This window comes from Drosophila busckii, chromosome X (genome assembly GCF_011750605.1).
Source record: "Drosophila busckii strain San Diego stock center, stock number 13000-0081.31 chromosome X, ASM1175060v1, whole genome shotgun sequence".
Lineage (NCBI taxonomy): Eukaryota > Metazoa > Arthropoda > Insecta > Diptera > Drosophilidae > Drosophila > Drosophila busckii.
The window spans coordinates 6,999,187-7,023,399 of record NC_046608.1 but is presented as its reverse complement, the minus strand read 5'-3'; the positions used below and the strand labels follow the sequence as shown (position 1 = coordinate 7,023,399).

At 40.9% G+C, this 24,213-nt stretch overlaps 4 protein-coding genes across 4 annotated transcripts; 2 read left to right on the top strand and 2 right to left on the bottom strand.

The window, feature by feature from the left end:
* The first annotated feature begins 695 nt into the window (after positions 1 to 695).
* Positions 696 to 4,931, top strand: LOC108607250 (nose resistant to fluoxetine protein 6). The gene is made up of 8 exons (XM_017997933.1): positions 696 to 732; positions 782 to 1,901; positions 1,957 to 2,186; positions 2,257 to 2,480; positions 3,125 to 3,836; positions 3,895 to 4,088; positions 4,160 to 4,619; positions 4,674 to 4,931. Exons 2-8 carry the CDS (start codon positions 923 to 925, stop codon positions 4,926 to 4,928), a joined length of 3,054 nt encoding a protein of 1,017 aa, XP_017853422.1. The 5' UTR covers positions 696 to 732; positions 782 to 922; the 3' UTR covers positions 4,929 to 4,931.
* Positions 4,932 to 5,621: 690 nt separating this feature from the next.
* On the bottom strand, positions 5,622 to 7,581 carry LOC108605709 (seipin). Its single transcript, XM_017995500.2, has 3 exons — positions 6,952 to 7,581; positions 6,407 to 6,894; positions 5,622 to 6,320 (listed from the first exon to the last, which is right to left on the bottom strand). Exons 1-3 carry the CDS (start codon positions 7,305 to 7,307, stop codon positions 5,980 to 5,982), a joined length of 1,185 nt encoding a protein of 394 aa, XP_017850989.1. The 5' UTR covers positions 7,308 to 7,581; the 3' UTR covers positions 5,622 to 5,979.
* A 229-nt stretch (positions 7,582 to 7,810) lies between these two features.
* Positions 7,811 to 9,554, top strand: LOC108605808. The gene is made up of 3 exons (XM_017995612.1): positions 7,811 to 8,185; positions 8,252 to 9,261; positions 9,327 to 9,554. The coding sequence occupies exons 1-3, from the start codon at positions 7,864 to 7,866 to the stop codon at positions 9,498 to 9,500; spliced, it is 1,506 nt and encodes a 501-aa protein (XP_017851101.1). The 5' UTR covers positions 7,811 to 7,863; the 3' UTR covers positions 9,501 to 9,554.
* A 4,744-nt stretch (positions 9,555 to 14,298) lies between these two features.
* LOC108605714 (tumor necrosis factor receptor superfamily member wengen) lies at positions 14,299 to 21,891 on the bottom strand. Its single transcript, XM_017995508.2, has 4 exons — positions 21,357 to 21,891; positions 21,094 to 21,289; positions 15,540 to 15,713; positions 14,299 to 15,130 (listed from the first exon to the last, which is right to left on the bottom strand). The coding sequence occupies exons 1-4, from the start codon at positions 21,816 to 21,818 to the stop codon at positions 15,024 to 15,026; spliced, it is 939 nt and encodes a 312-aa protein (XP_017850997.1). The 5' UTR covers positions 21,819 to 21,891; the 3' UTR covers positions 14,299 to 15,023.
* Positions 21,892 to 24,213: the final 2,322 nt, after the last annotated feature.

The following is a 24,213-nucleotide window of genomic DNA, read 5'->3' as shown; positions in this document are numbered from 1 at the left end:
AATTCTTATTTGAAATTGTTAAATAAAAAGCAAGTCAAAATCAAAAATGATTTTAATTTTGAATAAAAATTAAAAATAAAATTCTTATAAAACAAAATTAAATTGGATTCTTAGCTATAAATGAAAAGTTAAATTAAAAATTTATATATTTAAAAACATTAAAACGTAATTATAAAAATAAAACCCAATTAAATCCTAGAAAATTGTTCTAACTAATTAATAAATTTTAGATCTGATAAATTACAGTACAGCTTATACTACTTTATCTATTCATAAACACGCTCAAACTAGTTGCTTATATAGAATGTTTGCTGTATTAGAAATTAAACCAAATGCATAAATATTTGATTTGTATTTTTGACTCACACTTGATGAAATTCTAGGGTATCGAAGCGACGCTACTGGCCAGTTGTTTACACATTGGTATCAATCGACGAACGCTTCGTAGAGCAGCAGCAAAAATAACGCAATAAGCAAACTAACGAACAAGCCAATAAAAAACTAAATAAACAACTGCACGCCACTCACATGCAGCAAAATATTTGTCAGCATGTAAAGAGTGCATATGAATGGGTGCGAGTATATTTATTTAATTTTGTTTTTTAATATTTATTATGCGCTTTTCGACTGCGAAAAACTTTTATAAATAGAATCGAGACCCAGGGCAGAGCAGCAGCAAATGAGAGCAGCTTGGCTTGACTCGTCGTCGACGACTCCCTGCTATGTACAGATGTATGTATAATATATATATGATATATTTTTTTCATCTGGGACATTTCAGTATGAGCATAATTAGTCTGTGTGTAAAGGTTGAGTAAACTACTATATGTAAGAGGAGCACGAAGGCGAGGCACACAGCTTGCTAGCGCTTCCATGTCCACATATAGAAAAAGAATAGGAGTGAACTGAAGCTGCAGGAGTCATGATTGGTGGTGGGTCAAGAGCGAGTTGCTGGATTTGGTTGACAATATTGCTGGTGGGATTGCTGTTGCCGCAGAGCAGCAACGAGCTGAAGCGTGAGCTATGCCAGGGCGGCGCTGATGATTCCCAGGGCTGTGCACAGGTGTCCGACGCTCCAACGGGAGCTAGAAAAACGAAAACGAAACGCTTCAAGTTTCACAAAATCGAACTGCTTGATGATAAAGATGATGACAAAGCTGCAGCTGAAGATGATGATGATGATGATGATGCTGACGACGACGACGACGACGAAGCAGATGCTGATGCTGGTGGAGAGCAGCAAGATGACGATGACGATGATGATGATGATGATGATGAGGAGCAGGCATCAGCTGGCAAGCAACAAGACGGTGATGAAGACGATGAGCAGGCTGAAGATGAAGACGAGGATGGTGAAGAAGATGAAGAGGCTGAAACTGATGACGATGACGAGCCGCCAAGTTTTCTGAGCAGCATCTATGCTGCGCTGCTGGGCAATCAAACGGAGCAAGCTGCGGCGCCGGAGCAGCCACAGTATCCCAATATTATTGGCTGGCTGCACTGGCTCATGGAGCCTGCAGCTGAGGAGCCGCCGCCAAGCAAGAAACAACAGCAAAAGCAAAAACAAAAGGCTGCTAGCAAAGATGATGCAGGCATAGATTGGATGAGCTATCTCAAGCGCTGGCCACTGGACAGTCTGTTCGCCGGCGACAGCGAGGAGCACGAGGAGAAGCCATCCAAGCAGCGTGAGCGTGAGCGCGAGCGACAGCGCAGCAAAGAGAGCAGCGGCAGCAAACGTGCAGCCAAGAGCAAGATTCAGCTGGAGGAGCAGCTGGAGCTATTGATACACACGCTTCCCGCATTCATTGGCCAATCCTCGCAGGTGCAAAGCGGCGAGTGCCATCAGCAGCTGGAGCTGCTGCATCAAGAGCTGCATGCCCACAAGCTTTGGACGCTGCAGAGTAAGTTATTCAGTTTCAGATGCCAGCTCAACCAATTGATTGTTCCCTTTGGCAGTGCTGGATGCCACTGGCAAAATCGGCGCTGGTCTGCTCCGTGGCAACATCAATCAGTTTGGCGACTTTGATCAATGCGTGCAGCTGTCCGCGGGCATCAAGGATAAGCGCAAGCGGCTCTATGGCAAGTACTGTCTGGCGCAGATTGAGCTGCGCTCCATGGTCAGCACGTTGAAGGAGCCGCTGCATCTGCTGCATGGACGCAGCCTCTGGCATGCGCGTTTGAATAATGTAAGCCACGCCCCCAGTCCCCAGCCCCCTTTTATATTCGCCCATATTAATACGTTGCCACTTTTGGCAGCCCAAACACTTTGCTCCACGCTATAATCTCGCCAACTGGGGCATCTGCCTGCCGCACGCCTGTGGCGCCCATGTCGTCCACTCCATCATTGAGACCAGTCTGCGTCCATACAACGATACGGGCATTGAGTTCTATGTCGATGTCCAGGACGAACAGTGCAGCGTCAAGCAGCGCAAAAGCTTCTGGAAGCGACTCTCCAAGGATAACAATCTATCCATGAGCTGGTGAGTTGCCAATTCACAGCAAATTACTTAATAATTACTTACGCACTGCGCTAATTACTTTAGTTAAGTATGCAGTAGTTCAGCTAATAATTCGTTTGCATTTAAAATTAATAAATAATTTAAATATTTAAGAACTTACCTGCTGCATATTTTATGATAACGTTGAAGATATAGAAATCGGATATTAGAGTTGGAGATCTGCCAAAAGAAATAAAATATACTGAAAAAAATAAACAAATAAATTTATAAAAATTGCAAATAATCAAAGAAAGCAAATACTAACAAAATATTAAATAATGTTTTGTTTTATAGGCAAATCATTGTAAGCAAATGATTTGAAATTGTTAGTTTTATTATAGAAAATTTCATAATTCTATATTTATATTTGTAATCTCACTCATTAAGCAACATAATTAAATACTCGTTGCTATTAAATTGTAATTATTTTAAAGCTAAATTTATTACAATTATTTAGTTACTGCGAATTAATTTATAGTTGCTAAATTTATTACAATTATTTAGTTACTGCGAATTAATTTATAGTTGTTTAATTTAATTACCAGCAAACTAAATATTAATTTAGCATTTAAAGCAACTGCTTAACTTAATCTTCTCTCTCTTTCTATTTGGCACTTTTCTTACAGCTTTGTGTTTGGCAGCTTGGCCGCTGCTTGCGTCTTGTCTGTGCTCTACGAGCACTGGAGCTGGATTAGCGCCAAGCTGCCGCGCATGTCCAGCAGCGAGGACAAACCCGCCGAGACCGAAGAGCCCGCTGAAGCAATCGAAGAGCTGCATGAAGAAGTTGCAGCAACAACCGAATTCGAAACTCCATTGGGCTTGCGTGTGTTGAGCGCATTTTCGCCGCCGCGCAATTTGCAGCTGCTGCTGTCGCTAGATGGCGCTGCTGAGCTGGAGTTTCCGCTGCTGCAGCTGCTGCGTCTGCTGAGCAGCTTCATGCTCTATTTGAGTCTCAAGTACATCATGGCTGGCCACTTGCCCTTCAGCAATCGCGACGCCTTTGTGGGCACCGTCAATGGCAACTGGAGTTTGGCCTATCGGCTGCCGCTGCTCTACAGCGATGTGCTGCTCCTGCTGAGTGGATTTCTGCTGGCGCAGCAGCTCAGCCTGGAGCTGCAGCAAAGCGGCAGCATGAGCTTTCTGCGCCACGTGGCCAATCGACTAATGCGCTATCTGCCCAGTCTGCTAGCCGTGCTCGCCTTTCAAATGTGGATTCTGCCCCAACTGGGCAGCGGTCCGCTCTGGCAGCTGCTCGTCGGCGAGAATGCGCGTCTCTGCGAGCAGCACTGGTGGCGCAATGCTCTGAGCGCACAGAATGCAGCGGATCTGGAGCAAATGGTAAGTAAAATGCACTCTAACTGGCCTAACACTTGACTAATCTCTGTGGCGCTTGCAGTGCCTGCCGCTGAGCGTGCAGCTCTCGCTGGATATGCAGCTCTTCTTTCTGGGCGCACTGGTCGTCTGGCTTTACTACACGGACGCCGAGGCGGGCTTCTTCCTCTGCGGCGCCTTCCATGTGCTCTCCGTGGCCGCGCGTTTTGCGCGCACGCAAAGGGAGCATCTGGCTCCAGCGCTATTCCATGGCATACAGTAGGCCCAAACTGCAAACTCCTCCGTTTGAATTCCAAGACTAACTCTTGTTCTCTCTCTCGCTTTGGCAGTGTCAGCAAATTCTACCGCACCGCCAACTTGATCTACATCTCGCCCATCTGCCGCGCCAGCTGCTATCTGCTGGGCATTGGCGCTGGGCTGCTCCATCGCAGCGAGAACAAGCCCATGCGCATTAATCTGCCGCAGCGCTTTAGGCGCGCTGGCCACGCCCTCGCCGCTTTGGCTCTGGCCTGGTGCTGTTGGCTGCCAGCGACGAGTGTGCGCAACAAGTTTGTCTACAATGCCGCCGAGGCGGCTGGCTACCTCGCCTGGTGTCCACTGCTCTTGGGCTTGGCGCTTTGCTGGTTTCTGCTGCTGGCCCCGCCGACGCCGCAGTTGCCACCGCTGCTAACGCAGGCGCTGCTGCTGCTCTCTCGTCTGGACATACCGCTCCAGCTGTCCACCTATGTCGTCGTGCTCTGGCAGACGGCGAGCGTCAAGGAGCCGCAGCAGTTTCAGTTCAGCGATCTGGTAGGCCCATCATTGATCCATAGATGCGCTTAATTAACTCTTTCCGTTTCACAGCTCAATCTTCAAGAGCTGCTGGCGATTTTAGGCTTTGCTCTAGTCCTAGCTTTCCTGGTGCATGTGCCCGCCCAGCAGCTGGGACAATTGCTGCTGGATTATGTGTTCCGAGAGCGTCCGGCTGCGCCCGCAACTGAGTCCGAGTCCAAGGCTCCCGAGCTGGTGGAACAAAGCGCTGCCGCCACAACAACATCAGCAGCAGCTTCTGAAGAAGAGGAGGAAGAGGAGGAGGAGGAGGAAGAAGAGGAAGAGTAGTTACTTAACATTAACTTTTTTTTGAAATATTGAGATTATTTGCATAATAATATTCGTACAAATATAAAAAAAAAGAAAAAAAATGACTTGGAATTTTTTAAGAGGACCATATTAATTTAGGTATACATCCTAAAAGTATGCATTACAATTTATTTATTAGATCCAGTCGCTAAAAATTGATTTGATGCTATATAATTTGATGCTGATAATATGATAACGTCAATTTTGTGCTCTTATGGAGTTTTAAAACAGTTGAGAAAATATAAGTCAACCTCCGCTTTCCTAATAGATCAATGAGGTAACAAAAAACCAACCGATTTATATAAAATATGTTAAACCAATTAAGCATAACGTAAAAAAATAGAAGAAAAATTTAAACACAATATTTTCCTAATTTAAAACACATATCGTGCATCAAAAGATCATTCAAAGCCAATTACAATACAATTAACCCAGTTAACTTTGACTTATTTAATCTAAATCGATCAGTTTTTATGACTACAATGACCTTATCAGGCAGCTTATATATATATAAAATAGCTTCGAATTTGTAGAAAGGTATACAAATTTCGGATGCACCAAATCAATTTGTAGAGACCATATCTATTAAATAGTATGTTTTTTTGTTCAAATTGACTGGTCGGTTTCTTATCAAGTTAAAAGGTAATTTACCTTTTCAAAAGAGTTTGACACTTATAAATAAAATATTTACATACACAAAATGGAAACATATTGAAAATTGCACTCGCAAAATTTTACAGGCAACAATAACCCTTAGAATTGTGGTTACGGCTCTTAACTAAGTACCTTTCAGTTTATTCTAGTACAATATTACGTTTGCTGTAAAAGTGTATTAAAGAGTTAGTTAATTATAATTTACGTTCTTTGTGTTTCAAACACATTTCTATTTTCTGTATGTATACTTCAATGTACAATTCATAAATAGTAACTTTCAAGCCTTACTAGTATAAGTTATGAAATTCGGCATTGTTGAGCAATACTGCTGGCACAATAATTCTAAAAACTATTATTAGTCTTTGGGGCAACGCTCTCAATGCTTCAGTTTGCGCTGGCGCAACGTTTCGGGTTTGTCGCTCTGTCGCCTTCTCAGCTTCAGATCATCCACATTGTCGCCCACATTCGCTATATCGAACTTTTCCAACTGCAGCTCATGCTCATCAAAGTTGTCTATGTTGTCGTCGTCATCGTCGGCGTCATCTTCATCGCGCAGACTGTTGGTGCTGGAGAGGATTACGCTGCTGGCTTGACTTTGAAGCTTGTGCGTGAACTTGGCGTATTTGATTTGCAGATTGTGTAGCCAGCTGGCGTCGGACCAGTGGTACCAGCTGAGCAGAAACACGACCAATATAAAGAATAGATTGGTGCTAATCGCTGAAAATGGAAAACCAAACACCAAACAATTGTTGAGTGTGTGTCACACAAAAGCAATTTAAGAGCAAATGGCAACGCAAACTTACCCACAATAGCCGACAGCACGGGCCAGTTGAACATAATGTAGCGCAGGCCCGTAAAGTCCGCCTCAATATGCAGCGTCACCGTATAGAATTGAATTTTCTGTGATTGTATTTCCACATAGACATCCGTAATGGGATGCTGACGCTCCTCCAAATAGCGTGAGAATATTTCCACAGGCACCTTTTGGAATTCCTCCTTCCAGCCCATCACATAAAGCGGACTAAGCGCCCATGTGGATATTAAACGTATCAAAGGCGAACGATAGCGCAGCATGGCCGAGCGACAGGAATGTCCACGTAGCATGGACTCGTAGTCGCGCATTTCGGCGCAAACCATAAACATGCCAAGCTCCAGATTCTGCGGCGACTCGGGCATGTCTATGTTGACAATCACCTTGTATGCCTGGCCAACCATCAACAGTTGCTGCTTCTTAGTCAGCGACACATGCGCATGCGGAAATGTGCAGGGCGTGCTGGTCTCCAGGCAGGTTCTGGTCAAGAGGTCATTGATATATATATATTGTATATGCTATGTTGTTGCGACTTACTTGAACTGCATGTGCACGGGTCGCGTATGCGATATGGGCGGCATGTAGACATAGTAGAAAGCCGCATATATGAACACCGCCAGCCAAATGATCAGCACTACAGCAAATGCTATGAGTCCCAGGCGCAGCACCAGTTCACGCAGCGTATCGACCTTTTCATCAGCTTTGCTGCGAAAGCGGTCGTACACATTGAGCGTTAGATTTACTGCGGGGCGCACAAAGAAGCGGCGGCCCAGGCCCAGCGGATCCACGCAGAATACAATAAAGCGCAGCAGCAAATTCATGATATCAATAAGCTCCAACTGCTGTTTGTTAAATACTAAAGTTTCTTGCTTGCTTATCGGCTGATTGGGCATACGCTATTACCGGATTTGCATGGTCTCAAGTTTTAAACTTTGAACGCTATCATTATCAGTTTGTTAACAACTTGCAGCCTAATCAAAAATGAGCGCACCCTGACTCATGTACAATGGTGCAGGCCGCGCGCTTATCGTTACTCTAATCACACATGGTCATTAACTTGCGGCACTTTTCTATGTTTTACTCACAGCTGAGTTTAAAATTACGATTCCAATACAAAAAGCGCGTATCCATTTACTGATCTTGTGCTTGTCATGCACTGCTAATCAACCTGCCGCCACTTTGAGCGATGAGTCTGCACTTGCTTAACATAGCAGAGCAAATATGTATACCTGCCGCCACTTTGAGCGATGAAACACTTGTTTAACTAGCAGAGTAAATCTACCTGCCACCACTTTAGCTGTAGCATTAACATAGTGGCTGTTAATGTTAATTACAGGTTTACAGGTTGATACACATACATGTAGCAATGTAAACAAAGCTTTAAAATGCCGCGCAGCCAACACTTTGTTGTGAAATACATTTGTGAAATTAAACGCAACGGCAGCAAGAATGTCCACATTTGGTGCTGAAGTAGATGCCATTTGGCCAGAAGTAAAAGAAACTGTGGATCTAAGTGCATTTGGGCGAAAGTTGCTACAACAATGCAAGACTGTGGAAAAGCCCAAAACAGACAAACCGGCTGATGTTTCGGCATTTATGGATAAGTCCAGGGAATTTCCCTTGGCCTTCGGCGTAGAAAGCTGCCGTGTGATGAGTCAGCCCGTGGAAAGGTACAAGACAATAGCTGAGCAAATAACCAGTGTTTATCCTATAATACATGAGCGCACATTGAAGTTGTACTTGGAGTATCTGGAACACAAGAGTCAGTGGGGTAAGCTGACAGCAATTATATAAAGTGTACTTACTAATTGCCAATCAACTAATTTTTAACCCATAGGCAACTCTGTGGAGAAGCCCGTGTATCAGGGACTGTCGCTTTGTGACTTTGTACAGCGTCTGTTGACCAAGCGCTGCGCCAGCTTTTTTGCCCGCAACGACAAGTTTCTGCTGCTCACAGGCGAGACCGGTGCCAGTGGCTTTGAGCCCATAGGCACGCCGGCAGAGGAGGCGCCATTGCAGCTGCAGCATGTGCTCAGCTATGATGATGTTAAGCTCTCGGCATTGCTGGCGGTCAGCTCACACACGGAGTTCATCAATGAAGGCGAGCGCACCAATTGCGGCCGCGTTTCAAAGAACCGAGAATTTGTAGAGCCCGATGGCGTTATTGTGGGCATGATTGGTGCACGTCTATCGCGTCGCAATTTAATGGAATTCCAAGATATTGTTATAGCAAGCGCACAGAACACAACCGAAAAGGGCTATGGCTTGGCTGTGGAGGCGCCGGCTAAGACGCGTTCGCAGGACTATCGACGCATCTGGCGACGTTTCTATGAGACGCGTGATAAGCTGCGCAGTGAAGTTGCAATTGATGGCAAACGCTTTGGCGTCTCGGGCAACAAGCAAGATGTCTTTGACAATCTGGTCATGAAGCGTCGCTATGCTATAAGCTTTGATCTGCTACTGCTGGAGACAGAGGCGCGTGCTGCAGCAGCAGGCAAGCTGGCTTATCTGCATGTGGTCGGCTTTGGCCTGGGCGTTTGGAAGGTAGCACCGCAGCAGGAGCAAATCTTTTTGGAAACCTTTGAGCAGCGTCTGCGTGTGCTTGGCCCGCAACTGAAACACATTGCTGTGGTGCACTTCTCCTGGTTCAAGCTCACACGTTGCGGTGGACTCCACGATGGCGCCGTTATCCACCAATCCGCTGAGCATCCAGCCGGCGGCATTAACATTCAGATATCTAAGCGCAATCCAGCGGACAAGCTTTATGAGCCAGAGCATGACAATATGTTGCTGGTGGTATCCTATGCCTGGGATGGCAACGCTCTGCCAGGCAATGAGTACTGGATGGTAAGCTTTGCTTTTTATTAAAAGCCATCTGTAATATATAATTTGAAAAATGTTTATAATTTCAGAAAATGTTGAAATCAACGGGTGACTCCTCGACAGCCTGTTCCACACTTATAACAGAGCTACACAATCCCCATATCAACACGGACTACTGCAATGGAAACAATTTGCATATAGCTTCAATTAAATACGGTGTTCTACATATTTCTGAATACGCCAAGCGTATACTGAAGGATTAATTATGCAACTTCTCAATATGTAACACACACACACACACACGAATATCTTCTTTATGTTAATATTACTGTATTAAATTTCTGATTCTTAAACTGTACTTGTTTAATTGTTGTTGATAGTTTAGCAGAAGCTTCAAGCCCAAGCCCTACTGAGCGTTGCGATCAAGCAAGTACACAAACCACAAGCGGTTATTACTTAGCACGAACACAACCCAAAACCGTTTGGCGCACAAATTCAAATTCAGTTTGATACTTGCGGCTTTAATTAGTTTAAAAATATTTCAGAGTTCACAGTTTTGTTTAATAAAAACCTATTTAAAGTAAAAAATTTGCTAGCTAAGCCTTTCTTATTTAAAAATGGACATGGGAGAATAGACAGGATGTAATTTGAGAAAAGGTCAGAACGTAATCTGAAACAATTCACTAAGTTACAGCACTTGAAAGCTTAAAAGTCCATAAGTATGTATCTATATGTTTACTATTTTGCCCTGTTCGCATCTAAATGTTGTTACAAATAAACGAACTTATATCCATTTTAATTGTGAGCCTCAAAGAAGGGACAATTTTATTATTTCTCTGAGTTTCAAAGTTAAAAAGTTCTTGGAGCTAATTTTAAAATTGAAAACTTATTTTCAATCAAAGCTGTAAGAGTATTAGCAATTATTTTGATTGCAATAATTTTATAACAACAAAATGCTAAAATAATTAAAAAAGAACAAAATTCATTCGAAAAGGTTTTCAAAGCATAAAGTTTTGCGAGATTGAAAAATAGTATACAGTAAAATATATAAAAGAAACTAATGCTGCTACTATGTAAGCTAATAAATTTATTTATGGTTGAAAATATATTTACTTATGTAACATATACTTAAACCCTTTTAATATTTACATATTGCATATGCAAATATTTTATATTTTAAATATACGAGGGACAACGGAAATCGTTGGCAATCCATTTCCGGCCTGCAGCATCCGCTGCTGTTTTCAAAGTTGATTAGAAAAACACACACGATATGGTGGTACTAAGTACGTGTAGGCAAACAAATCAATAAAAATGAAAAAAAAAAAAATGAGAAAAAAATAATAAAAATATTGAGCTCGTTTTGCAATATGTATTCGCATTTCCGTCGCGTTACTCGGCCGAACGGAAATGCTACGTCCAAAATTGTAATTCAATATCGAATCGAGCCAAAGCGTATCAAACGTTGCTGATTACCAATTTCGGTCAGACCGCCCAGCACCGGTTAATTGGCAGGCCCAAACTTGAACGCTCGGCGCATTCCAATGAACGATAGACGACGTCGCTTTGTGAATGAAATCCAAGCCCGTCCGCCGCTGCACCCATGAGAAGGGGGTAGGAGTGGGGAGGGAGATTAGGCGATACACACCCATTGGCATTGCCAAATTGCTGCGGCGGCGGCCATCAGAAGGCAATAAATTCGATTCAATGAACGCTTGCGTGGCGCTATTTTTGATTCATCGATCAATTGACCATCACGTCCCACAAATAGCAGCAACAATAGCCTAACAATAGCAACAACACAATAACAATGAGCACGAGTATACTTGACACCAAATGGATTTATGGCAACGAATCTCCCCCACCCCAAACTCTTCTCTTCTTCCTGCTGCTGCTGCTGCTTCAACAGCTGCTCATCGAGCTCTTTAAGTGTTTTCTATGCTGTACGCTAATGTTCACTTCCTTCCGCTTTACTTTCCATCGCGTGCGCGTGTTTTTGATGCTTTATCAGTCTCAAGTGCATAGCCCAGCTGCCTGCCAGTCCCTATTCCTCAATATCTCATCTTAAAAATACTCCACAAATGAGTTTGGCATGTTCCTCAGCTGATGCTAATGCTGATGAGTGCCGCCAAAGTCTCTTAAGACCAGGCAACGTGTCTTCTTAATCTTTAAATTTCCCTGCGAATTTCTATTACAGCCACTAATTGAATACCCTACACCAACAGTTGCATATTAAGTTAGTTAAGTTATGTATAAAATTAGGCGCACTTAACTGTAGTCAAGCCTTGAACATTGCATTTCACATTAGAAAATTCATCTGCATTTGTATATTCCAACTTTTCAATAAGCTTTGTCTATAACTGTTTCACAAATTCCATACTAAAGCTGGGTTTGGATTCCTGATCCTCAGATCTCTTCATAAAATTGCTACACTTCCTGCATGAATGTTAATAAAGGTAATAGTTATACTAATTATAAAATGTCTGGCGATTTTTAATATTTCATTTCAATCAAGCCTAAATAAATATTTAAGAAATGTTTGATAATGTTTATTTTGGAACAGAGCAAAAGTAACTACTCTGCCATTTTCCATTCATTGTAAATTATTCATTTGTTTATGAACTTACCGTGGCTTCTATTTGAATAATTACACAGGAGTAAACGTTCAAAAATGGCAAGTGTGTGGATACACGTGCTCGCTACTGTAGTTACATGCTTATATTTTTTATTTGGGGGCCCAACAAGGAGTCACGTGCCTCATTTTTATTCCATAACTTCAAGCTGCAAGCAATATATTTATAGTAATTTAATAATGCGATAAGTCAGGCACAGTCGACAATATGAGACCTGCTACATGGGTGTGAATATAAGCAAATTAAAAATAGAGACAAAAGAAAATCAATTGCTAAGCTTCTGATAACGAATGCAATAAAAGAATACTAAGGCGCTATCATTACTTATGATGATATAATTTAACATAGTCAGTAAAATAAAACTAATTTACTGTAGCTAAGCAATAGTATAACCTAAGAGTGAAAAGAGAAACCATTCGATAAACACAATAAGTTATAAAAATAAATAAGTAGCAATAAAATAAACTTGCTGATCAAGAATATATATATACTTGTGGTCTTATTTAACTAACTTATAAGACTCTCTGCGATTATTTTGTTTGCTTTCTAGGGTCTAAGAATAAGCACGGGCAGCAGAATGTGCTCCCACATCGACATAATCTGATAAACATAAATATATATGTATATATATATATATTACATATGCATGCTTATGTTAGCAACAAATACACGTACTCGTGGGCACTATATCGGGAATTGGCAATCGCTGTCAGAGGCATTAGAGTATAGTTTGCTTGGAAGTATTTGCTTTTATATTTGGTTACAGGTGGATTTGGTTTGCTAATTTATGCCACGTAGCAGTTAATTAATTTCTGTTTCGACCAGACCAAAGGCATGAAGGTAAAAATGTGTTGCCAAACCAGCAGCAAGAAAGTATCGAGTACTGCTCCAAACACACACACACACACACACAGACGAGTATCGAGTATCCAATGGTCGCCGCCTCTGCGTGCCTGGCATAGAAAATCGCAATTTTTCATTAAAAATGTTTTTCGCGTTTTTCAATAAAGCAGTTCAGTTGCTCAATTTTATTTGAAGTTATTTTGCTTGTTGCTTTGATAATGTGCCAATAGCATCAAAAACCCTAACAAATTTTATATATAATCCCAAATAATCAAATTCACACATTCACATTCAACTAAACTTCAACAACATATTTTTTAATAAAAAACAAATACAAACATTAGTAGTTATTGACGTACCCCCTCGCTACGCCCATGTCCAAAGTTAATTATACTCAAAATTTCGCTTGCTGCTTGCTTTTCTATCATATAATATCTAGCATTAACAATTATTTATTATTGTTAATACCTTGATAACATTATATATAAAATATAAGTTATCTATAATAGCTGTATTAACAATTACTTATTATTGATAAGCGTAATGTTAATAGTTAACTATTAATAATTTTCAAAAGTCTATATATTTTATCAAGATATTATTTTATCTCTAGCCATATATAAAAATTATATTTTATATTACTTCTGATTGAATCGTACCTGCAACTTTTAAACAAAACTCAAACTAATGACTACGATTAAAAGTGTTGATTTAACAAGTTGATAGATGAAAGACTGCTAAGCAATAGGCATATATAAACTAAAAATTATCATATATCTTCTATTAATATATTATCAAGTCACAAGAGTTAACTCTCCACATCGTTTGCGGCTCGTATTGCAATTTTCAATGTTAATCGCCGCATGCGAAATGCACAAGCACCCAAGTGAGCAACTTTGTTGAATGGTAAGGGGTAGAGCAGGAAGGGGGGGGTGGTGGTGGTGGTGATCTCTCTGTGGCGTGGGTGGGTAAGAGGAAACGGCTGTGGCTGTGTTTATCACTATCTCTGTCTCTGGCCATTTCCATTGAAAGACGTTTCCTGCCAGCAACGCCAATCCACCCCCCACCCCCACCCAAGCAAATGCAAAAACATTTGCATATTGCAACTTGTTGTTGTCTTTTTTATTTTGTTTTTGTTGTATTTTGTGTTTTATCTATTTAAGGTGCACAACACAGCGATTACGGCAAGTGGAAATGCTTACGGGGGTGCAGCTTGGAATTCTAATTGTCTGATCGGGTGATTAGCGGAGACTTTGTGGTGCCGCCAAACAAGAGATAAACAATTGCTATAAAAAATATACTTAAATGCCCGTTTACAAAAGATACTTTCAAATTTAATTCATAAAACATTTTTATTTTTTGCACACTTATATCATTTAAACAATAAACATTTTGCGATTTTTTTTTTTGTTCACAACATTTTTGAAAATTGTTCAAATTTGATTATAATTTTTACATTTATTTTGTTTGTTCGTTGCTTTAATCGTTTAGCTTATGTCGTATATATGTTTATATATTAATAATTAAAAAAAAAAAAGAGAAAAATGCGCTGCTTGACTAACTAAAAAAAATTAAAATATATGTGCTGCAATAAGTATATACACGCATGTATATAAATGTATATGTATATGTTTGTTATTAATTACTTAAGTGTGTGTGTGTGTGTGTTGATGATAAGCTAGTTAAACATATATGCTTGATATACAATATAGTTTGCTGATATGCTGACGTTATTGCTTGGGTTGTCTCGTTTTAGATTCGATCGCCTTAATATTTACATTAAGTATAAGATTTGTTAAGCATATACGCATACATATTAATTAATTAATAATAATTATATAAGAGCAATTTACTGAATATATACATATAGGCCAATCAAACGCTCAGAGCGGTGCAAACAATTAACAAATCAGATTGCTAATTGTTTATGTCAAATGTATTGGGTGTTATGCATAGTTGGTGATAAAAGTATGCGCGCATTAGTTGTTGAGTTGAAATTCTTTAATAAATAAGTTAATAATGATAATAAAAAAAAATTGCAGTGCCATTTGCATTACAAACAAGTCAACATAACATTTAAATTAAATAGTATTAGGCAAAAAAATATATATGCATGTGTGTGTGTGTGTGTGTGAGTGTGTGTGTGTATGGAGGAGTAGCGAGCACTTCATCACTTAGCATAACATTTTTTGTTTAATTTTTTTGTACAAAAAGTTGCTGCCGCTGTCGCTGCTGCTGCTGCTGTTTGAGCTTTTGAGAATAAACATAACTCTTAAGTAGTTTTTATCCAAAACGCTTTCGCTACGTGGCTCAGCCCTTGGAGCTAGCTAGATTGGTATTGTTCTCCTCGATGTAGACATTGCCCGGCTGCAGCGTCTTCAGTATGCGTCGCTCTTGATGCTTCGCGTGCTTCTCAACTGCAAGTGGAGCAAAGGGTAGAGATAAAGAGTTAGTTAGAGCTGCGCCTTTTGAGTACTTGGACCACAAGCGTGGCTGTCAAAAAATTGACTGACAATGTGGCACATTTGAATTCCCCCCAGCCCCAACTCCAAGGCACGTTTATCTCATTTGCATGCGCATTGCTCCGACAATCGCCCATTTATATGCAAATTATTAACAACAAAAAGCAAAAAACGAAACGCACTAGGAGCCGCTGCCAAGCCAAGCCAAGCTAAGTGGCTAAGGCTAAGGCCAGGCAAAAGATTCTTTTTTGCTTTGCCATCCCGCTGCGTATTTAAGACGTTACGCTCCTGCTGTGTGCCGCTCAAGTGGCTTGGGATTGGAATTGGGCTTGGGCTTGTGTCTTGACCTTTAACTTCAACTTACCAGGCAAGAGCACATGCTGCGGCTGAAATATTCCGGACTGCGTCACAGCCATCGACGCTGCCGACGCGGGCAGGCCACGCAGCACATCCGCATTGCCAATGAAAAAGGTGCCACCGTCCAGGCTCTGCACCTCGGCCAGCTTGGCCATCAGCTTTGTCGACAGCTCCTCAACATCTGTAAGCAGCAAAAGAAAAACAAACATAATTTAGTTAATTTGTATGCAACTGTTATTTGTTTTTAAAAACAAATTCACTTACAAATTTGTTTATCAACACACACACACACATAATTTCTATAAATTATAGCCGACCTTCAAAACACCAAAATATTTATATATACAATTTCTTCAACTTTTTTGCCAAGTGCAAATATTTTTTTATATATACACACACACACACCGTTATGTTTAAAATTTATATACATACGCACTTCCCAGACAGAGATCAACAAATTGTTTACCCCGGGGGTTATTGTTGCTATTGAAATGTTTGTTGATCGGGGTGCAGGAAATCATAAGGAGGTCGGTTCAGGGAAGCGGGCGCACATTTCCGACATGTAAAAAAGCGTATTGGACGCGTAAACACTACGGCGTACTAGCGGGGGCGGGGCGGGGGCTAAGGGCGAGGGCACACAGGCGTGGCCAGCAGCAGATAATTTATCATTTATTTTTAAACTATAGTCAGACTGCCAACTAGAAAACCAGCACACACAACAACAACAACAACAAAATATAGTAGAGCAGATAAACTGTTTGTTCTTCTTCTTGTTTTCTTGCTTTTCCATTGCCCAACAGACGCGACGGCGTTGCTGCTGCCTTGCTCATTTTTATTATAAACAATTCACAAGCCAATTTTCACACACACGCAGCAGCGTCAGCAAAAACAATCAATTGCTTTGTACAATTTTGAGAAAAAACAGCAGCGAAAATATTCAGATAATAAAAATTAACAAAAGCAAGCAAAACATTTTCCAAACTTGCGCAGTTTTTAATTAGTTTTAAATTTTCTTGTGCGCCTCTGTATTGCAATGTGCCGTAGCGAATTGCTTGTAAGTACATTAAGCTTTATATATAAACAATATATACATACTTGGTATCTATTTGCGTATCGGTTTGTTTGATATAGAAAGAGTTCAATTGAATTGCAAATGCTAAGCAAAGCAAAGCAGGAATTTATTAGCTTAGCTAATATTAAAAACACTTTTCACTTCTCTAATTTGCATAATTAGACACGCTTCGCACCACTGTTGACCAAGAACTAAATCGTCAATTGCGCAGGCATACGTGACCTGTGAAAGTAACGGTTCTTCTCAATCTGTCGCTTGGAGCGCAGCCTTTGCTTAGAGCGTAGTCATTGCTTAGAGCGGAGGGGGCCTTTGCTTGTAGCGCGAGCCTTTGCTTAGAGCGGGGGCCTTTGCTTAGAGCGGGAGCCTATGCTTAGAGCACAGCATTTGCATAGAGCGCGAGCGCAACTCTGTAAGTCGAACATGCTTTGATTCCGTTAAGCCTGCGCTTAAGCAAAGAGAGTTAATATAATATGAGAGCGCTGCTTGATGAATTGTCCATGACTGAGACTGTATGTGAATATATTTACTGCAATTGCGGCTGCTTAAGCGAAGAGAGTTCATTTAAGAGCGTTACTTGCTGTCTTGTCTTGATGCTTTTACCTGCACATTGATAATTAAGCACTGTGCCTGTATGAAAATACATATATTTACTGCAATTTCAAACGGCTTTTGCCGCTGTGTACGCAAAGAGAGTTATACTAAGAGCGCTGCTGCTGACGGCAAATCAATTGTAAATTAATTTTTAAGCAGCTAAGCAAGTCTTGATGCATTGATAAATAATTCTGTAGCTTAAGTAAGACTGTATGTAAATATATTTACTGCAATTTCCAATCGCTAGTTTATTTTGCTTATGCTGCTTCTCTGCACTCACGCTGCTGTACCGCAGTTAGCGTCTCAGTCAGCGTTGTATATGTATGGATCGCCTTGGCTATTTTTGGAGCGGCTGTAAAAGAGCCCTGGCGCATGAGAGAGGCGAGGGGAGAAACATTTTAGCGTACGAGAGGGCGCAGCGCAGTTGGCAAAATTTATCGCCTGCATTTTCCGTGCAGCTCTCTGTGCACTTTTGCAAGTTGAAGGAAGCCATAAGCGCGTGCCAAAAACGTAACAAAATGCATATGGGGGAAGAGAACGCTCTCTTCACATGCTTGTGCACACACATATGTATGTAAATACATAGCTGTTAATGTTAATGTGTATGGCTGGCAATTGTCAATTGAGCGCTTGAATGCGTGCCAGGCCCAATTGCACCTGTTTTGTTCTTCTTCTTCTGCTACAGTTTGGCTTGGCAACAACTTCCTGTACAAGCAGCAGCAGCAGCTGGTCCAATATTTAATCAACTATACTCAGGAAAAATCGAATTGGCTAACTATTAATAGACTGCTGATGGGGCTTACAAGCGGAAACGTTGCTTCAATTTCGTCAGTTTGTTCCCACTGTGCCAGCATCTGTCGCGACAGCGCGTAAATTAAATCGCTCCTGTTACAATTCGATTTGAAGAAGAAGAAGAAGCAGACAAAGTGTTGGGAGTTTCCTGTGACATGACATGCCCGCGGAAGTGTTGCGGTCTACAAACATCCGCTTGTCCTTGAGCTAGACAAATCAGTGGCGTAGCAAGCGTTAGCGGGGGCTGGGGGTAAGTTGTTCAGACTTCCGTTGCACGTGTGATTTTTTTATTTTATTTTTTACCTGCTCAACGAAGCTGCTTCCGGTTCGTATCTATTGGATTTGTTTTCCCGGGATTTGTTAACAAGTGTTGACTTTTCAGCGTTCAGCATTTTCGTTGGCTTCATAAATTTTCCACGCTGGACATGAACTGCAGTCGCGCTGCCTCTGCCTCTGCCGCTGCCGCTGCCTCGATCAGTGTCTGGGTCTACGGCGTGGGCTGACGCCGTATGTCGACACACGCGCTGAATTATGATTACAAGAAAACCAACATGGGAAAACTAAGCAAACAACGCATAAATTTCCCACTATCTCTATCTCTTTCGCTTTCGCTCTCTCGGCTTGTCTCTTCAGCTGCACCGACCTCTCGTCTCTCGTCTGTGTGTGGGTGGAAAGGCGCAAAATGCGTGTAAAATTCACGCTGTTAATCAATTGCTCTGCTGCTGAGACTTTGTTGTTGTTTTTTTTCTGCTGCTCGCCTATTGCAGCGCAACGAAAAACATTTGGAAAATTTATGAACTGTTAGACGAACAACAACAGCGGCGAGCCAACATTAATAAATGTTTGCTTATCCCAATTTATGTTGCTTCGACTGTATTTTTTACTTTACATTGTGCATTAACTTAAAAAACCGAAATTTAATATAACTCTAAAGTGTTTGCTGCATCTGCCGCATGCCTCATTTAAGCTGCGGCTTTATTATGACATATGCAGCAAACGATGCATGCCACTCTTCCATATATATATACATATATATTGTATGTACATATGGCTTGTTAAAAACCAAAAAACACATTCATTGTCAAGGACAAAAATATTGTTGGCTATACGCTCAGCAGATGTTAAAAATCGGCTATATTTCTATATAGCTGCGCACATCTGTGTAGTTTTGAAATAACTTCTTAGTCTTTTAGTTTGTCAAGTTGAGTTCATATTAAGTCTTTGATTAAGTTCTAAGAATTCTGTAATTTATATGATACTCAACATTGTAAAAAATGTTTAAAAATTCTTAAATTTATAGATCGTTACAAAATGAACGAAAAAAAATTCTTAAATTTTTATTTATATAAATCTATAAAAATGTTCCAAGAATTTTAAAATTCATAGCTTATATCAAAGCATTTTCAAATTTGTTGCAATTTAAAGTTGAAATTTAAAAGAATTTAGAATTGTTCAATTGTTTAGATAATAATAAACTTGAACGCTAATTATTAACCTTAAACTTAAACTTTTATGCAAGTTACTAACAGCCTAAGCCAGCGAATTGCTTGATTTTTATCAATTTACATTTAAAAAACAATTAAATAAAAATAACTTAACGCTGTTACCTTTCATTGAACGTTTGCGGTTTGTGTTTTTCGCTTGTTATGAACACGAAGGCAAATAAATGAATAAATAAAATATATAAAAAATGAAAATGCTTAGGGCTGGCAAAAAATATTAATGATATTTATTTTTTTTTTTTTTAATGTTTGGGAATATGCAAAGCGCGTCGATGTCGACATCGACATCGATGTAAGCGTCGCCGCTTGTCACGGACGCTCGCACATGCGCCAAATATTTGGACGTATCGTTCTACTTTGGCAGCCAGGGCAGGCAAATAGTTTATTAATATGCAGCAGTTGTTGCTCCTTGTGGGGCTTACGCCAAACGGGCGAAACATGCAGCAAAAATTCTTTGGAAATCTGTTGCAAAGGGACGCGCGTCTTTTGCCGCCGCCGACGACGACGACGACGACGACGATGGTGATGGCGGCGATGCCAAATCAGATGCCGCTGGCCGATTGCTGAAGCAGCTACCATACATCAAAGTGTCGTGTTGCGGACCGACGTCTTATAAATATGTATGGATACATTATATAGGGCTTGGGCCAACAGGTTGCTGCTCAGCTTTCTACACAAAAGAAATCAAACAGCCAAATGCACACGCCGGGCATGTTAAGTAGTCTCACCCCAACCCCACCCCCCCACCAATACACTCTCATATGTAACCCTTGGTGCAGCAGCAGCAATTGCAACGCGTTGCGCATTTTGAGCAGCTCAAATTTTCAGCTCGCCCGCCTGTTGCACTTGCTGCGGTTCAAGGGTGGGAGCCCCGAAGCCGCCGCTGCTGCCGCCGTCGCCGTCGCCATTGCCGTGATCATGGCGTGTGAAAGTCAGGGTCTGGCCACTATCTGTGTGTGTGTGTGTGTCAATTGTTCTAATAAATTCAACTACTTTGCTGCGAATGCCAACTGATATCAATGGCATAATAAGAGCAACAAGTAGCAGCCGCAATGTGCACTAAACAAAGCCAACTTAGCTATACACTTTGTATACAAAAATGCAAAGAAAACTAACTAAAGTACTCATAATTAATACAAATTTGCATTAAAATAAAAATGAAAGTTCAAATATAAAGTTCAATGAATTGCTTGAACTATGAAAACAAATTGCACAGTAAGCCTATCCAACTTTTGCATACACTATATAAGAAAATGCAAAAAAATTAACAAATTAATTTACAGTATTTGGTATGCGAATATAAATTCTAATTTTCATTAAAATAAATGTTTAAAATTGAATGAAAGAAAGAAACTGAGAAGTAATTGAATTTGCAATCAATGAAAGTTCAAAAGTAAATTCCAATAAATGTTTGGCTCAATTCAATTCATTACTTTATCAATTTTATAATAGAGCTAACGATCACTGCTTTTTTAATACCAAGTGTATATAAAATTCGGCTGGGTTCGTTGCACCTTCAATTCATTTCTAACAGTTTGAGAAAATCTTATGAATTCCCAAAGCATAAACCAGAAGCTTTGTCTGTTGATTTTTGTGAGACTCACCTTGATCCAAACGTCGCTCCATGCGTCGCCACTGGCGCATATGATGAATGAGAATGCAGGCGGCGACGGAGAAGAAGAGCAGGCAGGCAAGCACGGCTACGAGAAGTGCGCCCGTCTGCCAATCCCAAGGCTCGTGCGTCAAATGCGGCAACGGCGTGGGCTGCTCAAAATGCTCGTACTCCGAGGACTTTCGGCGCTGCAAATTAGGAACACACACCAAAATTTAAGTAAGCCCCTCATAGACTTTAGCCAATCACGCTTACCTCCTTCCAGTTTGGTTCCGTTTTGGCCAGCAGCACATAGTCGATCTTCAGATCGTAGATGGAGCCACAGACGGTATCGATGTGCAGCTGACAAGGTCTGAGCGCTAGCATGTTGCCCTGGCAGCTGGTGCAGGGCATGCATTTGTTCTGCTGCTGATCCCACCAGTGCTGGGGTGCACAGGGTGAGCCGCTCGTGCTGGCGGGAGCAGCGGTCACGGCGCTGGCAGCAACGGCGGCGGCGGCGCAGAAGGAACTCGTTGTGGTTAAAAGCAAAAGAATTAGATACATGCTAATACTGCTACAACTGGCTGAATATTTTCTTCTGATGATTGCCCCTGCTCCTGCTGCTCCTCCTCTGGTTGTTGCTATGCTAAATGTGTTGCTGCTGTTGTTGCTGCTGCTGCTGCTGTTGCTGTTGTGTTGTCGCCTTCGTCGGCATTTGTGAAAATTTGGGTTCTTCATTGTTTTTGTTGCTATTGTTCTTGCACTTATAGCTAATTTAAAGTTATTATTATTATTGTTGTTGTTGTTACTGCTACTCGTTGTTGATTTCGTTGTTGTTGTTGTTGTTGTAGTTGTTACTGCTCCTGCTGTTGCTGCGCTGCTTGGCTGCGATAACAGCAGCATCTCTAGAATTGCAATAAATAGAATAAATTAATTTAGTTTAGTTCACTAGTCTATAGTTCATAACAATTAAATAAATATATGTGTATTGAATATAATTTTGTTTAATTCTTTTGAGAATGGATCATGCAACTTGTTGATACTTTCGAGAAATGGAAACTTGAATATTTTCGAAATTTTTCAAGCGATCATACTGATTGTCAAAGTAGAATTGTTGAATTGAAAATAAGTTCAATCAGCTTAGCTTAGTCATAGTTAATTATCAAAAATATGTGTTAATATTTATTTATTTTTGAAATTTGCAGAGGCAGGATAAGAAAATTTAAATATTAAAAATAAACTCAATCTGCTACACAAATAGATGCAACTATATAACAAATTTGATTGCTCTAGCTTTTATAGTCAACGAGTTCTTGCTGCTCATACAGACGGACGGACATGGCAGTTTGTCTAGCTGATCAATAATATTTACAGAGCTGATGACTTCCTCTAGCTTTTGAGCTACACTTGCGCAGTTTTTATAAAATATTTTAAAATGCATAATAAGAACATTAAGCAACTGTTGCCCCACTCCAAGTCGCTGGCTACTTAAAGTGAATGCATTTCCTTTAGCTGCGTTGCCTTGATGGGAAGTCGCTCCCTTGGCCTAGGCCCACAACTAGCCGAAGTCGCAGGCTTGAGCGAGTTAATGCGCTGGCTTGAACGGAAGTGTAGAGACCAGTGTGTTAGCATTAACCTGCTGCCGCTGCCCGCCACACGCCGCTCATAAAAAGCTAAAGGCCCCCCCATGGGTTTGTTCATTGACTGAGGACTGGACTGATGACAGCCGTTGCTGCATAAATAATAACTGTATGCCATTTATAATAGGCAAAGGAATCGTAGACGAGCGACTGCTGCAACGGACAGTCTGAGCAATGAACTGACAAGTGCTGAGCGGAGAGAGAGAGAGAGAGAGAGAGAGAGAGAGCGGGAGAGGAGGTTGGCGGCACCCCGTTGACATTAAAGTTGATTGGCAAACTGTACGCATTTATTCTGCTGCTGACGCTTGTTGATGTTGCTGATGGGCAATCGTCGCATTATGATTATCGACAGTCGCGCTCTCTCGCTCTCTCGCTCTCTTAAGCGATAATGCCGGCAATTAAACAAAGCGAGGCATCTATGCCTACAATACACTAATATCAAAACTAGAGCTGCTGCAATGAAGCGATGAAAGTAAAGAGAATTGCAGATTAATGCATAGAGAGAAAGAGCAGAGAGCGCAGCAGAGAGCAGAGCTGAGACGAAAATGGAAACAACCAGCACAGGAAGAAGATATATTTAATTAAAATCAACCATTACTCTTGCATGTTTATATGCTCAGCTCAAAGCGCACATAGGGGGGGCAGAGGGAAACACACACACACACACACATATGCATATGTATGTCTGTATTCTATGTCTGATTTTTAAACGTTCATTGCTCACTTCGCTGTCTGTTGCACGTTGCAACAATTGACAATTCAAATTTGTACAAGCGTGCCACGCGTTTTTCTAATCGGAAACTCAACAGAACTTTTTTTTTTTTTTTGCTATAAAAGGCGCAATGCATTTCCTATAGTACACCTGCCTAGCAACGCCTCCAGCCCCCCGCTAGACAATTAAAAACACATTCTCCCATTGTAAATTCAAATTGTATTATGTTGTATTTATTATTATTGTTTTCTCTTCTCTCTATATGTGTGTGTGTGTGTGTGTGTTTTAGTGGTTCCGGTTCGACGTACGTGCTCAATACTAAGCGACGTGCACTTGTTTCTAATTACACTGCAAGAAATTAGTTGTAATTTTTAATTATTTTCTTTGCTTAGCTCAACTTTTGTTTTCAAACTTTAAATCTAAGCTACATTTTGCAGCTTATGCACTTTATCTACAAATTTTTTCAGTGTAGCTGCAGTTTTCTTTAATTTTTGGCCTGCCTTTCTAATGCTTGTTCAATAAAATTAAGCCCATCTACTTGCTCTTCGATTAATTTCGCTCAGTGTATACTTTTCTTTGTATTTTTAGTTCGGCTATCTTGATTTCTTGCACTCGCCTTTTGATGTTTGCTGCTGCCTCAAAAGTTAACAAATACGCAAATTTCCTTTGACTCGTTTGTTTATTGGCCCATTGCCCAAAAGACGTCAGTTGGGCAATTGGACAAGCGTTTTATCATTTTGCCATTTTGCGCAGTTGCTGCCGACTGCATTTCTAATGAAAA